Consider the following 20,000-nt stretch of genomic DNA (forward strand, 5'->3'; position numbering starts at 1 on the left):
GTGTCTCCCCGTGTGTCTCCCCGTGTCTCCCCGCGTGTCTCCCCCCGTCTCTCTGTATCTCCCCGTGTCTCCCTTATGTTCCCGTGTCTCCCCGTGTCTCTCCGTGTCTCCCCGTGTGTCTCCGCGTGTCTCCCCGTGTGTCTCCGTGTCTCTCTGTATGTCCCCGTGTCTCCCCGTGTCTCCGCGTGTCTCCCCGTGTGTGTCTCCCCGTGTCTCTCTCCCTGTGTCTCCCCGTGTCTCCCTGTATGTCCCCCGTGTCTCCCCCCGTATCTCCCCCCGTGTCTCCCCGCGTGTCTCCGTGTCTCCCCGTGTCTCCCTCTCTCTCCCCGTGTCTCCCTCTCTCTCCCCGTGTCTCCCCGTGTCTCCCCGTGTGTGTCCCCGCGTGTCTCCGTGTCTTTCTGTATCTCCCCGCGTCTCTCCCGTGTCTCTCCCCGTGTCTCCCCGCGTGTCTCCGTGTCTCTCTGTATTCTCCCCGTGTGTCTTCCCCGTGTGTCTCCCCCCCGTGTGTCTCCCCGTGTCTCCCCGTGTCTCCCCGTGTGTCTCCCCGTGTCTCCCCGTGTCTCCCCGTGTGTCTCCCCGTGTCTCTCCCCCCGTGTGTCTCCCGTGTCTCCCCGTGTCTCCCCGTGTGTCTCCCCGTGTCTCCCCGTGTGTGTCCCCGTGTCTCTCCCCCCATGTGCCTCCCCGTGTGTCCCCCGTGTCTCCCCGTGTGTCTCCCCGTGTGTCTCCCCGTGTGTCCCCGTGTCTCCCCGTGTGTCTCCCCGTGTCTCCCCGTGTGTGTCCCCGTGTCTCTCCCCCCGTGTGTCTCCCCGTGTCTCCCCGTGTGTCTCCCCGTGTCTCCCCGTGTGTGTCCCCGTGGTCTCGTCCTCCCCCATGTGTCTCCCCGTGTGTCCCCCGTGTCTCCCCGTGTGTCTCCCCGTGTGTCTCCCCGTGTGTCCCCGTGTGTCTCCCCGTGTCTCCCCGTGTGTGTCCCCGTGTCTCTCCCCCCATGTGTCTCCCCGTGTGTCCCCGTGTCTCCCCGTGTGTCTCCCCGTGTGTCTCCCCGTGTGTCCCCGTGTCTCCCCGTGTGTCTCCCCGTGTCTCCCCGTGTGTGTCCCCGCGTGTGTCTCCCCGTGTGTGTCTGCCCGCGTGTCTCCAACCTTGATGCCCAGCAGCAGCTCAGGGGCTCTGTACCACAGAGTGACCACCACGGGGGTGTAGGGCTTCAGCGGAGAGCCGTACTCACGCGCCAGGCCAAAGTCTCCAATCTAGAGATACACACACAGATACACACACACACACACAGATACACACACACACAGACAGAGATACACACACAGATACACACACACACAGACAGAGATACACACACAGATACACACACACACAGACAGACACACAGACACACAGACACACACACAGACACACACACAGACACACACACAGACACACACACAGACACACACACAGACACACAGACACACACACACACACAGACACACACACAGACACACACACACAGATAGATGCACACACAGATACACACACAGACACACATACACACAGATACACACACACACACAGATACACACACACACAGATACACAAGAGATACACACATAGATACACACACACACACACAGAGTGGGTGAGTTGGCGGGTGAGTTGGTGAGTGAGCGGGGTGGGTGAGTGTGTGAGCGAGTGTGTGGGTGAGTGAGTGGGTGGGTGAGTGAATGATGTGAGTGGGTAGGTGAGTGGGTTGGTGAGTGTGTGGGTGAGTGGGTAGGTGAGTCGGTGGGTGAGTGCGTGGGTGGGGTGATTGAGTGAGTGGGTGAGCGGGTGAATGAGTGAGTAGGTGAGTGTGTAGGTAAGTGGGTGCGTGAGGGAGTGGGTGCTTGAGGGAGTGGGTGCGTGAGGGAGTGGGTGGGTGAGCGGGTGGGTGAGCGAGTGAATGAGTGAGTGGGTGGGCGAGTGGGTGAGTGAGCGGGTAGGTGAGTGAGTGAGTGAGTGGGTGAGTGAGTGGGGTGGGTGAACGAGTGGGTGAGTGGGTAGGTGCGTAGGTGGGTGGGTGAATGAGTGGGTGGGTGATTGAGCGAGTAGGTGAGTGTGTAGCGTGAGTAGGTGCGTGAGGGAGTGGGTGGGGTGAGTAGGTGGGTGAGTAGGTGGGTGAGTGGGTGAGTGAGTGAGTGGGTGAGTGAGTGGGTGAGCGTATGGGTGAGCGGGTGAGTGGGGTGAGTGAGAGGGTGAGTGGGTGGGTGCGTGGGTGAGTAGGTGCGTGAGGCAGTGGGTGGGTGAGTGGGTGAGTGGGTGAGTGAGTGGGTGAATGAGTGAGTAGGTGAGTGTGTAGGTGAGTGGGTGCGTGAGGGAGTGGGTGCGTGAGGGAGTGGGGTGCGTGAGGGAGTGGGTGGGTGAGCGGGTGGTGGTGAGCGAGTGAATGAGTGAGTAGGTGAGTCGGCGGGGTGAGTGAATGAGTAGGCGGGTGAGTGTATGTGTGAGTGAATGAGTGAGTGGGTGGGCGAGTGGGTGAGTGAGCGGGTAGGTGAGTGAGTGAGGGGGGTGAGTGAGTGGGTGGTGTGAACGAGTGGGTGAGTGGGTAGGTGCGTAGGTGGGTGGGTGAATGAGTGGGTGGTGATTGAGTGAGTAGGTGAGTGTGTAGGTGAGTAGGTGCGTGAGGGAGTGGGTGGGTGAGTGGGTGGGTGAGTAGGTGGGTGAGTAGGTGGGTGAGTAGGTGGGGTGAGCGGGTGGGTAAGCGGGTGGGCGAGTAGGTGCGTGAGTGAACGGGTGAGTGAGTGGGTGGGTGAGTGGGTGAGTGGTGTGAGTGGGTGAGTGAGTGAGTGGGGTGAGTGAGTGGGGTGAGCGTATGGGTGAGCGGGTGAGTGGGTGAGTGAGAGGGTGAGTGGGTGGGTGCGTGGGTGAGTAGGGTGCGTGAGGCAGTGGGTGGGTGAGTGGGTGAGTGAGTGGGTGAGTGGGTGAGTGGGTGAGTGAGTGAGTGGGTGAGTGAGTGAGTGAGTGGGTGAGTAGGGTGAGGTTGAGCGGGTGGGGTGAGCGGGTGTGGGCGAGTAGGTGCGTGAGTGTGAAGCGGGGTGAGTGAGCGGGTGAGTGAGCGGGTGAGTGAGTGGGTGAGTGAGTGGGTGAGTGAGTGGGGTGAGTGAGTGGGTGAGTGAGCGGGTGAGTGAGTGGGTGAGTGAGCGGGTGAGTGAGCGCGGTGGGTGACACCTTGAGAATGCCGGCGTGAGACAGGAGGAGGTTGGATGTTTTGAGGTCACGGTGAAGGATCCAGTTGTCGTGCAGATGACGGACACCCCTCAGGAGCTGAATCATCAAAGTTTTCACCTCCCCTGCACCCACACACACACACACAGCACCACTCACATGTACACACACACACATGTACACACACACACAGCACCACTCACATGTACACACACACACAGCACCTCACCACCACTCACATGTACACACACACACACGTGTACACACACACACAGCACCCTCACCACTCACATGTACACACCACACACACATGTACACACACACACGTGTACACACACAAACAGCACCTCACCACCACCATGTACACATACACACATGTACACACCCACACACACACATGTACACACACACACACACGTGTACACACACACACAGCACCTCACCACTCATACGTACACACACAGAGAGCACCTCACCACCACTCACACGTACACACCACCCTACCATGTACACACCACCCTACCATGTACACACACTCACATGTACACACACAACAGCACCTCACCACCACCACCACCATGTACACACCACACACACAGCACCTCACCACCACCACCACCATGTACACACACACACACATGTACACACACACAACACACACAGCACCTCACCACCACTCCCATGGACACACCACCCTTACCCTTGTACACACTAAACTCCAGCCAGCCACTCACCAACCTACTCACCAAACCACTCACCAAAACCACCCAACCCACTCACAAAACCCCCACCCAACCACTCACTCGCTCAGTCACTCACTCGCCCATTCACTCACTCACACACTCACTCACCCACTCACTCACTCACCTCGCTCACTCACTCGCCCACTCACTCACTCACCCACCAACTCACTCACCCACCCACTCACACACCCACCCACTCACTCGCTCGCCCACTCACTCACACGCTCACGCGCTCACTCACCTCACTCGCTCACTCGCTCACTCACTCGCTCACTCGCTCACTCACTCGCTCACTCACACACTCACTCACACACTCACCCACCAACTCACTCACTCACCCACCCAACCCACTCACAAAAACCCCACCCAACCACTCACTCGCTCACTCACTCACTCGCTCACTCACTCGCCCACTCGCTCGCCCCACTCACTCGCCCACTCACCCATTCATTCACCTCGCTCACGTCGCTCACTCACCCGCTCACCCGCTCACTCACTCACCAATCACTCACCCACTCACTCATCCACTCACCCACCCACCCGCCTCACCGCCTCACCTCTCCACGTCGCTCTCCACGTCGCCTCACCACGTCGCTCACCACGTCGCTCACCACGCGCTCACCACGCGCTCACCACGCCGCTCACCACGCCGCTCACCACGCCGCTCACCACGCCCTCACCACGCCGCTCACCACGCCGCTCACCACGCCGCTCAACACCCGCCGCTCACCACGCGCTCACCACGCCGCTCACCACGCCGCTCACCACGTCCGCTCACCACGTACGCTCACCACGTCGCTCACCACGTCGCTCACCACGTCGCTCACCACGTCGCTCACCACGTCGCTCACCACGTCGCTCACCACGTCGCTCACCACGTCGCTCACCACGTCGCTCACCACGTCGCTCACCACGTCGCTCACCACGTCGCTCACCACGTCGCTCACCACGTCGCTCACCACGTCGCTCACCACGTCGCTCACCACGTCGCTCACCACGTCACTCACCACGTCGCTCACCACGTCACTCACCACGTCGCTCACCACGTCGCTCACCACGTCGCTCACCACGTCGCTCACCACGCCGCTCACCACGTCGCTCACCACGTCGCTCACCACGTCACTCACCACGTCACTCACCACGCCGCTCACCACGTCGCTCACCACGTCACTCACCACGCCACTCACCACGTCACTCACCACGTCACTCACCACGTCACTCACCACGTCACTCACGCCACTCACCACGTCACTCACCACGTCACTCACCACGTCACTCACCACGTCACTCACCACGTCACTCACGTCACTCACCACGTCACTCACCACGTCACTCACGTCACTCACCACGTCGCTCACCACGTCGCTCACCACGTCGCTCACCACGTCGCCTCACCACGTCGCTCACCACGTCACTCACCACGTCACTCACCACGTCACTCACCACGTCGCTCACCACGCCGCTCACCACGCCACTCACCACGTCACTCACCACGTCACTCACCACGTCACTCACCACGCCACTCACCACGCCACTCACCACGTCGCTCACCACGCCGCTCACCACGTCGCTCACCACGTCACTCACCACGTCACTCACCACGTCACTCACCACGTCGCTCACCACGTCGCTCACCACGTCACTCACCACGCCACTCACCACGCCGCTCACCACGTCGCTCACCACGTCGCTCACCACGTCGCTCACCACGTCGCTCACCACGTCGCTCACCACGTCACTCACCACGTCACTCACCACGTCACTCACCACGTCGCTCACCCACGTCGCTCACCACGTCGCTCACCACGTCACTCACCCACGTCGCTCACCACGTCGCTCACCACGCCGCTCACCACGTCGCTCACCACGCCGCTCACCACGTCACTCACCACGTCACTCACCACGTCACTCACCACGCCACTCACCACGTCACTCACCACGTCGCTCACCACGTCGCTCACCACGTCACTCACCACGTCACTCACCACGTCACTCACCACGCCACTCACCACGCCACTCACCACGTCACTCACCACGTCACTCACGCCACTCACCACGTCACTCACCACGTCACTCACCACGTCACTCACCCACGTCACTCACGTCACTCACCACGTCACTCACCACGTCACTCACGTCACTCACCACGTCACTCACCACGTCACTCACCACGTCACTCACCACGCCACTCACCACGTCACTCACCACGTCGCTCACCACGTCGCTCACCACGTCGCTCACCACGTCGCTCACCACGTCACTCACCACGTCACTCACCACGTCACTCACCACGTCACTCACTCGACGCCACTCACCACGTCACTCACCACGTCACTCACCACGTCACTCACCACGTCACTCACCACGTCACTCACGTCACTCACCACGTCGCTCACCACGTCGCTCACCCACGTCGCTCACCACGTCGCTCACCACGTCGCTCACCACGTCGCTCACCACGTCGCTCACCACGTCGCTCACCACGCCGCTCACCACGTCACTCACCACGTCGCTCACCACGTCGCTCACCACGTCGCTCACCACGCCGCTCACCACGTCGCTCACCACGCCGCTCACCACGCCGCTCACCACGTCGCTCACCACGTCGCTCACCACGTCGCTCACCACGTCGCTCACCACGTCGCTCACCACGTCGCTCACCACGTCGCTCACCACGTCGCTCACCACGTCGCTCACCACGTCGCTCACCACGCCGCTCACCACGCCGCTCACCACGCCGCTCACCACGACGCTCACCACGCCGCTCACCACGCCGCTCACCACGTCGCTCACCACGCCGCTCACCACGCCGCTCACCACGTCGCTCACCACGTCGCTCACCACGTCGCTCACCACGTCGCTCACCACGCCGCTCACCACGCCGCTCACCACGTCGCTCACCACGCCGCTCACCACGCCGCTCACCACGCCGCTCACCACGTCGCTCACCACGCCGCTCACCACGCCGCTCACCACGCCGCTCACCACGTCGCTCACCACGTCGCTCACCACGCCGCTCACCACGTCGCTCACCACGTCGCTCACCACGTCGCTCACCACGCCGCTCACCACGCCGCTCACCACGCCGCTCACCACGTCGCTCACCACGTCGCTCACCACGTCACTCACTCACCACGTCACTCACCACGTCGCTCACCACGCCGCTCACCACGTCGCTCACCACGTCGCTCACCACGTCACTCACCACGTCGCTCACCACGCCGCTCACCACGTCGCTCACCACGTCGCTCACCACGTCGCTCACCACGTCACTCACCACGTCACTCACCACGCCGCTCACCACGTCGCTCACCACGTCGCTCACCACGTCACTCACCACGTCACTCACTCACCACGTCACTCACCACGTCACCTCACGTCGCTCACCACGTCACTCACTCACCACGTCACTCACCACGTCACTCACCACGTCACTCACCACGTCACTCACCACGTCACTCACCACGTCACTCACCACGTCGCTCACCACGTCACTCACCACGTCACTCACTCACCACGTCACTCACCACGTCACTCACCACGTCGCTCACCACGTCGCTCACCACGTCACTCACTCACCACGTCACTCACCACGTCACTCACCACGTCACTCACTACGTCACTCACTCACCACGTCGCTTACCACGTCACTCACCACGTCACTCACCACGTCACTCACCACGTCGCTCACCACGTCGCTCACCACGTCACTCACTCACCACGTCACTCACCACGTCACTCACCACGTCACTCACTACGTCACTCACTCACCACGTCACTCACCACGTCACTCACCACGTCACTCACCACGTCACTCACCACGTCACTCACTCACCACGTCACTCACTCACCACGTCACTCACCACGTCGCTCACCACGTCACTCACCACGTCACTCACCACGTCACTCACTCACCACGTCACTCACCACGTCTCTCACCACGTCGCTCACCACGTCGCTCACCACGTCGCTCACCACGCCGCTCACCACGCGGCTCACCACGTCACTCACCACGTCACTCACCACGTCACTCACCACGTCGCTCACAACGTCGCTCACCACGTCACTCACTCACCACGTCACTCACCACGTCTCTCACCACGTCGCTCACCACGTCGCTCACCACGCCGCTCACCACGCCGCTCACCACGTCGCTCACCACGTCGCTCACCACGTCGCTCACCACGTCGCTCACCACGTCGCTCACCACGCCGCTCACCACGTCGCTCACCACGCCGCTCACCACGTCGCTCACCACGTCACTCACCACGTCACTCACCACGCCACTCACCACGTCACTCACCACGTCACTCACCACGTCACTCACCACGTCACTCACCACGTCACTCACCACGCCACTCACCACGCCACTCACCACGTCACTCACCACGTCACTCACGCCACTCACCACGTCACTCACCACGTCACTCACCACGTCACTCACCACGTCACTCACGTCACTCACCACGTCACTCACCACGTCACTCACGTCACTCACCACGTCACTCACCACGTCACTCACCACGTCACTCACCACGCCGCTCACCACGCCGCTCACCACGTCGCTCACCACGTCGCTCACCACGTCACTCACCACGTCACTCACCACGTCACTCACCACGTCACTCACGCCACTCACCACGTCACTCACCACGTCACTCACCACGTCGCTCACCACGTCGCTCACCACGTCGCTCACCACGTCGCTCACCACGTCGCTCACCACGTCGCTCACCACGTCGCTCACCACGTCGCTCACCACGTCGCTCACCACGTCGCTCACCACGTCGCTCACCACGCCGCTCACCACGCCGCTCACCACGCCGCTCACCACGCCGCTCACCACGCCGCTCACCACGCCGCTCACCACGCCGCTCACCACGCCGCTCACCACGCCGCTCACCACGCCGCTCACCACGTCGCTCACCACGTCGCTCACCACGTCGCTCACCACGTCGCTCACCACGTCGCTCACCACGTCGCTCACCACGTCGCTCACCACGTCGCTCACCACGCCGCTCACCACGCCGCTCACCACGCCGCTCACCACGCCGCTCACCACGCCGCTCACCACGCCGCTCACCACGCCGCTCACCACGCCGCTCACCACGTCGCTCACCACGTCGCTCACCACGTCGCTCACCACGTCGCTCACCACGCCGCTCACCACGCCGCTCACCACGTCGCTCACCACGCCGCTCACCACGCCGCTCACCACGCCGCTCACCACGCCGCTCACCACGCCGCTCACCACGCCGCTCACCACGCCGCTCACCACGCCGCTCACCACGCCGCTCACCACGCCGCTCACCACGCCGCTCACCACGCCGCTCACCACGCCGCTCACCACGCCGCTCACCACGTCGCTCACCACGTCGCTCACCACGCCGCTCACCACGCCGCTCACCACGCCGCTCACCACGTCGCTCACCACGCCGCTCACACACGCCGCTCACCACGCCGCTCACCACGCCGCTCACCACGTCGCTCACCACGTCGCTCACCACGCCGCTCACCACGCCGCTCACCACGCCGCTCACCACGCCGCTCACCACGCCGCTCACCACGCCGCTCACCACGTCGCTCACCACGTCGCTCACCACGCCGCTCACCACGTCGCTCACCACGTCGCTCACCACGTCGCTCACCACGTCGCTCACCACGTCGCTCACCACGTCACTCACCACGTCGCTCACCACGTCGCTCACCACGTCACTCACCACGTCGCCCACCAGGTCGCCCACCACGTCGCCCACCACGCCGCTCACCACGCCGCTCACCACGTCGCTCACCACGTCGCTCACCACGTCACTCACCACGTCACTCACCACGTCGCTCACCACGTCACTCACCACGTCGCCCACCAGGTCGCCCACCACGTCGCCCACCACGTCGCCCACCACGCCGCTCACCACGCCGCTCACCACGTCGCTCACCACGTCGCTCACCACGTCACTCACCACGTCACTCACCACGCCCGCTCACCACGTCGCTCACCACGTCGCTCACCACGTCGCTCACCACGTCGCTCACTCACTCACCACGCCGCTCACCACGTCACTCACCACGTCACTCACCACGTCACTCACCACGTCGCTCACCACGTCGCTCACCACGTCACTCACCACGGTCGCTCACCACGCCGCTCACCACGTCGCTCACCACGTCGCTCACCACGTCACTCACCACGTCACTCACTCACCACGTCACTCACCACGTCACTCACGTCGCTCACCACGTCGCTCACCACGTCACTCACTCACCACGTCACTCACCACGTCACTCACCACGTCACTCACCACGTCACTCACCACGTCACTCACCACGTCGCTCACCACGTCACTCACCACGTCACTCACTCACCACGTCACTCACCACGTCACTCACCACGTCGCTCACCACGTCGCTCACCACGTCACTCACTCACCACGTCACTCACCACGTCACTCACCACGTCACTCACTACGTCACTCACTCACCACGTCGCTCACCACGTCACTCACCACGTCACTCACCACGTCACTCACCACGTCGCTCACCACGTCGCTCACCACGTCACTCACTCACCACGTCACTCACCACGTCACTCACCACGTCACTCACTACGTCACTCACTCACCACGTCACTCACCACGTCACTCACCACGTCACTCACCACGTCACTCACCACGTCACTCACTCACCACGTCACTCACTCACCACGTCACTCACCACGTCGCTCACCACGTCACTCACCACGTCACTCACCACGTCACTCACTCACCACGTCACTCACCACGTCTCTCACCACGTCGCTCACCACGTCGCTCACCACGTCGCTCACCACGCCGCTCACCACGCGGCTCACCACGTCACTCACCACGTCACTCACCACGTCACTCACCACGTCGCTCACAACGTCGCTCACCACGTCACTCACTCACCACGTCACTCACCACGTCTCTCACCACGTCGCTCACCACGTCACTCACCACGCCGCTCACCACGCCGCTCACCACGTCACTCACCACGTCGCTCACCACGTCACTCACCACGTCGCTCACCACGTCACTCACTCACCACGTCACTCACCACGTCTCTCACCACGTCGCTCACCACGTCACTCACCACGTCACTCACCACGTCACTCACTCACCACGTCACTCACCACGTCGCTCACCACGTCACTCACCACGTCACTCACCACGTCACTCACTACGTCACTCACTCACCACGTCACTCACCACGTCGCTCACCACGTCACTCACCACGTCACTCACTCACCACGTCACTCACTCACCACGTCACTCACCACGTCACTCACCACGTCACTCACCACGCGGCTCACCACGCGGCTCACCACGCGGCTCACCACGCGGCTCACCACGCCGCTCACCACGCCGCTCACCACGCCGCTCACCACGCCGCTCACCACGTCGCTCACCACGTCGCTCACCACGTCGCTCACCACGTCGCTCACCACGTCGCTCACCACGTCGCTCACCACGTCGCTCACCACGTCACTCACCACGTCGCTCACCACGTCACTCACCACGTCGCTCACCACGTCACTCACCACGTCACTCACCACGTCACTCACTCACCACGTCGCTCACCACGTCACTCACCACGTCACTCACCACGTCGCTCACCACGTCGCTCACCACGTCACTCACCACGTCACTCACCACGTCGCTCACCACGTCGCTCACCACGTCACTCACCACGCCACTCACCACGTCACTCACCACGTCGCTCACCACGTCGCTCACCACGCCGCTCACCACGTCGCTCACCACGTCACTCACCACGCCACTCACCACGCCGCTCACCACGCCGCTCACCACGCCACTCACCACGTCACTCACCACGTCACTCACCACGTCGCTCACCACGCCGCTCACCACGCCACTCACCACGTCACTCACCACGTCACTCACCACGTCACTCACCACGTCGCTCACCACGTCACTCACCACGTCACTCACCACGTCGCTCACCACGTCGCTCACCACGCCGCTCACCACGCCACTCACCACGCCGCTCACCACGTCGCTCACCACGTCGCTCACCACGTCGCTCACCACGTCGCTCACCACGTCGCTCACCACGTCGCTCACCACGTCGCTCACCACGTCGCTCACCACGTCGCTCACCACGTCGCTCACCACGCCGCTCACCACGCCACTCACCACGTCACTCACCACGTCACTCACCACGCAACTCACCACGTCACTCACCACGTCGCTCACCACGTCGCTCACCACGCCGCTCACCACGCCACTCACCACGTCACTCACCACGTCACTCACCACGTCGCTCACCACGTCGCTCACCACGTCGCTCACCACGTCGCTCACCACGTCGCTCACCACGCCGCTCACCACGCCGCTCACCACGTCACTCACCACGTCACTCACCACGTCGCTCACCACGTCGCTCACCACGTCGCTCACCACGTCACTCACCACGTCACTCACCACGTCACTCACCACGTCTCTCACCACGCCACTCACCACGTCACTCACCACGTCACTCACCACGTCGCTCACCACGTCGCTCACCACGTCACTCACCACGTCGCTCACCACGTCGCTCACCACGTCACTCACCACGTCACTCACCACGTCGCTCACCACGTCACTCACCACGTCGCTCACCACGTCGCTCACCACGTCGCTCACCACGTCACTCACCACGTCGCTCACCACGTCACTCACCACGTCACTCACCACGTCGCTCACCACGTCACTCACCACGTCGCTCACCACGTCGCTCACCACGTCACTCACCACGTAGCTCACCACGTCACTCACCACGTCACTCACCACGTCACTCACCACGTCACTCACGTCGCTCACCACGTCGCTCACCACGTCACTCACCACGTCACTCACCACGTCGCTCACCACGTCACTCACCACGTCACTCACCACGTCACTCACCACGTCGCTCACCACGTCGCTCACCACGTCACTCACCACGTCACTCACCACGTCGCTCACCACGTCGCTCACCACGTCACTCACCACGTCACTCACCACGTCACTCACCACGTCGCTCACCACGTCGCTCACCACGCCTCTCACCACGCCACTCACCACGCCACTCACCACGCCACTCACCACGTCGCTCACCACGTCACTCACCACGTCACTCACCACGTCACTCACCACGTCGCTCACCACGTCGCTCACCACGTCACTCACCACGTCACTCACCACGTCGCTCACCACGTCGCTCACCACGTCACTCACCACGTCGCTCACCACGTCGCTCACCACGTCGCTCACCACGTCACTCACCACGTCACTCACCACGTCACTCACCACGCCACTCACCACGCCACTCACCACGTCACTCACCACGTCACTCACCACGTCGCTCACCACGTCACTCACCACGTCACTCACCACGTCACTCACCACGTCGCTCACCACGTCGCTCACCACGTCACCCACCACGTCGCTCACCACGTCACTCACCACGTCACTCACCACGTCACTCACCACGTCGCTCACCACGTCACTCACCACGTCACTCACCACGTCACTCACCACGTCGCTCACCACGTCGCTCACCACGTCACCCACCACGTCACTCACTACGTCACTCACTCACCACGTCACTCACCACGTCGCTCACCACGTCACTCACCACGTCACTCACTACGTCACTCACTCACCACGTCACTCACCACGTCACTCACCACGTCACTCACCACGTCACTCACCACGCGGCTCACCACGTCGCTCACCACGTCACTCACCACGTCACTCACCACGTCGCTCACCACGTCGCTCACCACGTCGCTCACCACGTCGCTCACCACGTCGCTCACCACGTCGCTCACCACGTCACTCACCACGTCACTCACCACGTCACTCACTACGTCACTCACTCACCACGTCACTCACCACGTCGCTCACCACGTCACTCACCACGTCACTCACCACGTCACTCACCACGTCACTCACTCACCACGTCACTCACCACGTCGCTCACCACGTCACTCACCACGTCACTCACCACGTCACTCACCACGTCACTCACTCACCACGTCACTCACCACGTCACTCACCACGTCGCTCACCACGTCGCTCACCACGCGGCTCACCACGCGGCTCACCACGTCGCTCACCACGTCGCTCACCACGTCGCTCACCACGTCGCTCACCACGTCGCTCACCACGTCGCTCACCACGTCGCTCACCACGTCACTCACCACGTCACTCACCACGCGGCTCACCACGCGGCTCACCACGTCGCTCACCACGTCGCTCACCACGCCGCTCACCACGCCGCTCACCACGTCGCTCACCACGTCGCTCACCACGTCGCTCACCACGTCGCTCACCACGTCGCTCACCACGTCGCTCACCACGTCGCTCACCACGTCACTCACCACGTCGCTCACCACGTCGCTCACCACGTCGCTCACCACGTCACTCACCACGTCACTCACCACGTCACTCACTCACCACGTCGCTCACCACGTCACTCACCACGTCGCTCACCACGTCGCTCACCACGTCACTCACCACGTCGCTCACCACGTCACTCACCACGTCACTCACCACGTCGCTCACCACGTCACTCACCACGTCGCTCACCACGTCGCTCACCACGCCGCTCACCACGTCACTCACCACGTCACTCACCACGTCACTCACCACGCAACTCACCACGTCACTCACCACGTCGCTCACCACGTCGCTCACCACGCCGCTCACCACGCCGCTCACCACGTCGCTCACCACGTCGCTCACCACGTCACTCACCACGTCACTCACCACGTCACTCACCACGCCACTCACCACGCCACTCACCACGTCACTCACCACGTCACTCACCACGTCACTCACCACGTCGCTCACAACGTCGCTCACCACGTCACTCACTCACCACGTCACTCACCACGTCTCTCACCACGTCGCTCACCACGTCACTCACCACGCCGCTCACCACGCCGCTCACCACGTCACTCACCACGTCGCTCACCACGTCACTCACCACGTCGCTCACCACGTCACTCACTCACCACGTCACTCACCACGTCTCTCACCACGTCGCTCACCACGTCACTCACCACGTCACTCACCACGTCACTCACTCACCACGTCACTCACCACGTCGCTCACCACGTCACTCACCACGTCACTCACCACGTCACTCACTACGTCACTCACTCACCACGTCACTCACCACGTCGCTCACCACGTCACTCACCACGTCACTCACTCACCACGTCACTCACTCACCACGTCACTCACCACGTCACTCACCACGTCACTCACCACGCGGCTCACCACGCGGCTCACCACGCGGCTCACCACGCCGCTCACCACGCCGCTCACCACGCCGCTCACCACGTCGCTCACCACGTCGCTCACCACGTCGCTCACCACGTCGCTCACCACGTCGCTCACCACGTCGCTCACCACGTCGCTCACCACGTCACTCACCACGTCGCTCACCACGTCACTCACCACGTCGCTCACCACGTCACTCACCACGTCACTCACCACGTCACTCACTCACCACGTCGCTCACCACGTCACTCACCACGTCACTCACCACGTCGCTCACCACGTCGCTCACCACGTCACTCACCACGTCACTCACCACGTCGCTCACCACGTCGCTCACCACGTCGCTCACCACGTCGCTCACCACGTCACTCACCACGTCGCTCACCACGTCGCTCACCACGCCGCTCACCACGCCGCTCACCACGTCGCTCACCACGTCACTCACCACGTCACTCACCACGCCGCTCACCACGCCGCTCACCACGCCACTCACCACGTCACTCACCACGTCACTCACCACGTCGCTCACCACGCCGCTCACCACGCCACTCACCACGTCACTCACCACGTCACTCACCACGTCACTCACCACGTCGCTCACCACGTCACTCACCACGTCACTCACCACGTCGCTCACCACGTCGCTCACCACGCCGCTCACCACGCCACTCACCACGTCGCTCACCACGTCGCTCACCACGTCGCTCACCACGTCGCTCACCACGTCGCTCACCACGTCGCTCACCACGTCGCTCACCACGACGCTCACCACGTCGCTCACCACGTCGCTCACCACGTCGCTCACCACGTCGCTCACCACGTCGCTCACCACGTCGCTCACCACGCCGCTCACCACGCCACTCACCACGTCACTCACCACGTCACTCACCACGCAACTCACCACGTCACTCACCACGTCACTCACCACGTCGCTCACCACGCCGCTCACCACGCCACTCACCACGTCACTCACCACGTCACTCACCACGTCGCTCACCACGTCGCTCACCACGTCGCTCACCACGTCGCTCACCACGTCGCTCACCACGCCGCTCACCACGCCACTCACCACGTCACTCACCACGTCACTCACCACGTCGCTCACCACGTCGCTCACCACGTCGCTCACCACGTCACTCACCACGTCACTCACCACGTCACTCACCACGTCTCTCACCACGCCACTCACCACGTCACTCACCACGTCACTCACCACGTCGCTCACCACGTCGCTCACCACGTCACTCACCACGTCGCTCACCACGTCGCTCACCACGTCACTCACCACGTCACTCACCACGTCGCTCACCACGTCACTCACCACGTCGCTCACCACGTCGCTCACCACGTCGCTCACCACGTCACTCACCACGTCACTCACCACGTCGCTCACCACGTCACTCACCACGTCACTCACCACGTCACTCACCACGTCGCTCACCACGTCACTCACCACGCCACTCACCACGTCACTCACCACGTCACTCACCACGTCACTCACCACGCCACTCACCACGTCACTCACCACGCCACTCACCACGTCACTCACCACGTCACTCACCACGTCACTCACCACGTCACTCACCACGTCACTCACCAGGCAAGAACGGTGTCTTCATGGTCTCCATCAGACTCTTGAGGTCATGCTCCACGTAGTCCATCACGATGTAGATCTTGTCCATGTTGGATCCCACCAGCTCACACACCAATCACTCACCAATCACTCACTCACCAATCACTCACTCGCACACTCACCCACCCACTCACCCACCCACTCACCCACCCACTCACCCACACACTCACCAATCACTCACCCACCCACCCACTCCCTCACTCACCCACCACTCACTCACTCACCCACTCACTCACTCACTCACCCACCCACTCACCCACTCACCCACCCACTCACCCACCCACTCACCCACTCACCCACCCACTCACCCCCCACTCACCCACCCACTCACCCACCCACTCACCCCACTCACCCACCCACTCACCCCCCACTCACCCCACCCACTCACCCCCCCCACTCACCCACTCACCCACCCACTCACCCACCCACCACTCACCCACCACTCACCCACCACTCACCCACCCACTCACCCCCCACTCACCCACCCACTCACCCACCCACTCACCCACCCATTCACCCACTCACCCACTCACCCAGCCACTCACCCACCCACCCACTCACCCACTCACCCACTCACCCACCCACTCACCCACCCACTCACCCACCCACTCACCCACTCCCTCACTCACCCACTCACCCACTCACCCACTCACCCACCCACTCACCCACCCACTCACCCACACACCCACCCACTCACCCACCCACTCACCCACCCACTCACCCACCCACCACTCACCCACCACTCACCCACCCACTCACCCCCAACTCACCCACCCACTCACCCACCCACTCACCCACCCACTCACCCACCCACTCACCCACCCACTCACCCACCCACTCACCCACCCACCCACTCACCCACTCACCCACCCACTCACCCACCCACCCACCCACTCACTCACCCCCCACTCACCCCCACCCACCACCCACCCACTCACCCACTCACTCACTCACTCACTCACCCACCCACCCACCCACCCACTCACCACCCACTCACCCACCCACCCACTCACCCACTCACCCCCCCACTCACCCACCCACCCACCCACCCACTCACCCACCCACTCACCCACTCACCCACCCACTCACCCCCACTCACCCACCCACTCAACCCCCCACTCACCCACTCACCCACCCACTCACCCACCCACCACTCACCCACCAACTCACCCACCCACTCACCCACCCACTCACCCACTCACTCACCCACCCACCCACTCACCCACCCACTCACCCCCCCACTCACCCACCCACTCACCCACCCACTCACCCACTCACTCACTCACCCACTCACTCACCCACCCACCCACCCACTCACCCACTCACCCCCCACTCACCCTGACTGTGACAATGTTGGGGTGCTGAGCCTTGAGCAGGGTGTTGATCTCTCTGAGCGACGTGATCGGAAACCCCTCACCCACTCACCCACCCACCCACTCACTCCCTCACCAACCACTCACCCACCCACTCACTCACCCACTCACCCACCCACCCACCCACCCACTCACTCACCCACCCACTCACCCACTCACCCACCCACTCACCCACCCACTCACCCACCCACTCACTCACCCACCCACTCACCCACTCACCCACCCACTCACCCACTCACCCACTCACCCCCCACTCACCCTGACTGTGACAATGTTGGGGTGCTGAGCCTTGAGCAGGGTGTTGATCTCTCTGAGCGACGTGATCGGAAACCCCTCACGCTCCTTCTCCCTCCCATCTTCAACCTCTTGAGAGCCACAATCTCATCTGGGGGGGGGGAGACACGGGGGGGGGAGAGATGGGGGGGGGAGACGGGGGGGGGGGGTGGGGGGGGGGGAGACGGGGGGGGGGGTGAGAGAGACACAGGGGGGGAGACACGGGGGGGGGGGGGGGGGAGACACGGGGGGGGGGGTGGGGGGACGCGGGGGGGGGGTGGAAGACACGGGGGGGGGGGGGAGACGGGAGGAGGGGCACAACAGAGCCATCACCATGACATGGTCTTTATTTGCATTAGCCGTGGTGTCTGTGTGTCTGTGTGTGTGTGTGTGTCTGTGTGTGTGTGTCTCTGTGTGTGTGTGTGTCGTGGTGACGTCACCGCCACTTAGTGGCGAATGGCGGTTGTTGTTGTTGTTGTTGTGTGTGTCTGTGCTGAGGGAGGGTGGCATTTGTGCACCGACTGCCCTATATGACATCATAACAACAGTCTGGACCACTGGACGGGTTCCGCAGGACTGGAAGGATGCCCTGGTGGTCCCCCTCTTTAAGAAGGGGGACCGCACAGACTGTAACAACTACAGGGGCATCTCACTCCTCAGTGTGCCGGGAAAGGTCCTGGCAAGGATTATTCAACATCGCCTTGCTAGGCACGCTGAGGAGAGGCTTGCGGAGCCCCAATGCGGTTTCAGGAAAGGGCGGTCCTGCACAGATGCCATATTTTCTGTCCGTCTGCTACAGCAGAGGTGTAGGGAATTCCAACAAGACCTACATCTCTGCTTTATTGACCTGGTCAAGGCCTATGATACCATCAGTAGGACTGGGCTCTGGGTTGTTCTTCGTGCTTTCGGAGTCCCTGACCCTCTGCTCACGATCATTAAGGACCTTCATGATGGTGAGCGGGCCCGGGTAAAACTACGTGGCCGGGAGTCGGAGCCTTTCCCTGTACACCTTGGGGTGCGACAGGGATGTCCTCTGGCTCCCACATTATTTAACATCTATTTCGACCGCGTAGTTCGTGAAGCCTTCAATAGCTGTACCGGGGGAATTTCCATTTGGTACAGATATAATGGGAGGCTGATCGACGCCCGGGTGCGATCAAGGGATGGCTCCCTATTGGTCAACCACGTTATGTATGCCGATGATTTGGTAATAGCTGCTCATTCAGAAGAGGAGTTGGAGACGCTGCTGCTGAGACTGGAGCGTGCCACTAAGAGGTGGGGCCTTACCATCAGCCCCACCAAAACTAAGCACCTGCCTGGGTATTTTGTACCATCGGACACTCCACCCCCACAACTCCCAATTGGTGATGGGGCAGTTGTGGAGAGAGTGGAGAGTTTCCCATACCTGGGCAGTGTGCTCATGACCGGCTCCAGTTTAACAGCAGAGGTCTCGCTCCGAATCAGTCGAGCGGCAATATCTTTTCATCGGTTGCGTAAC

At 62.6% G+C, this 20,000-nt stretch overlaps 2 protein-coding genes across 2 annotated transcripts in view; both read right to left on the bottom strand.

Moving 5' to 3' along the window:
- Positions 1-20,000, bottom strand: part of LOC144955613 (cyclin-dependent kinase 11B-like) — a gene marked incomplete at its 5' end in the record, with an annotated part of 41,376 nt that overhangs the window by 16,958 nt on the left and 4,418 nt on the right. The window lies entirely within an intron of this gene.
- LOC144955612 (cyclin-dependent kinase 11B-like) lies at positions 1,113-16,913 on the bottom strand (the record flags this gene model as incomplete). Its single annotated transcript, XM_078885788.1, has 3 exons — positions 16,821-16,913; positions 3,193-3,314; positions 1,113-1,244 (listed from the first exon to the last, which is right to left on the bottom strand). Coding segments are annotated over exons 1-3 (339 nt in total), but the record flags the coding sequence as incomplete, so codon positions are not given.

The sequence above is a fragment of the Lampetra fluviatilis genome, unplaced genomic scaffold (genome assembly GCF_964198595.1).
Source record: "Lampetra fluviatilis unplaced genomic scaffold, kcLamFluv1.1 SCAFFOLD_269, whole genome shotgun sequence".
NCBI lineage: Eukaryota > Metazoa > Chordata > Hyperoartia > Petromyzontiformes > Petromyzontidae > Lampetra > Lampetra fluviatilis.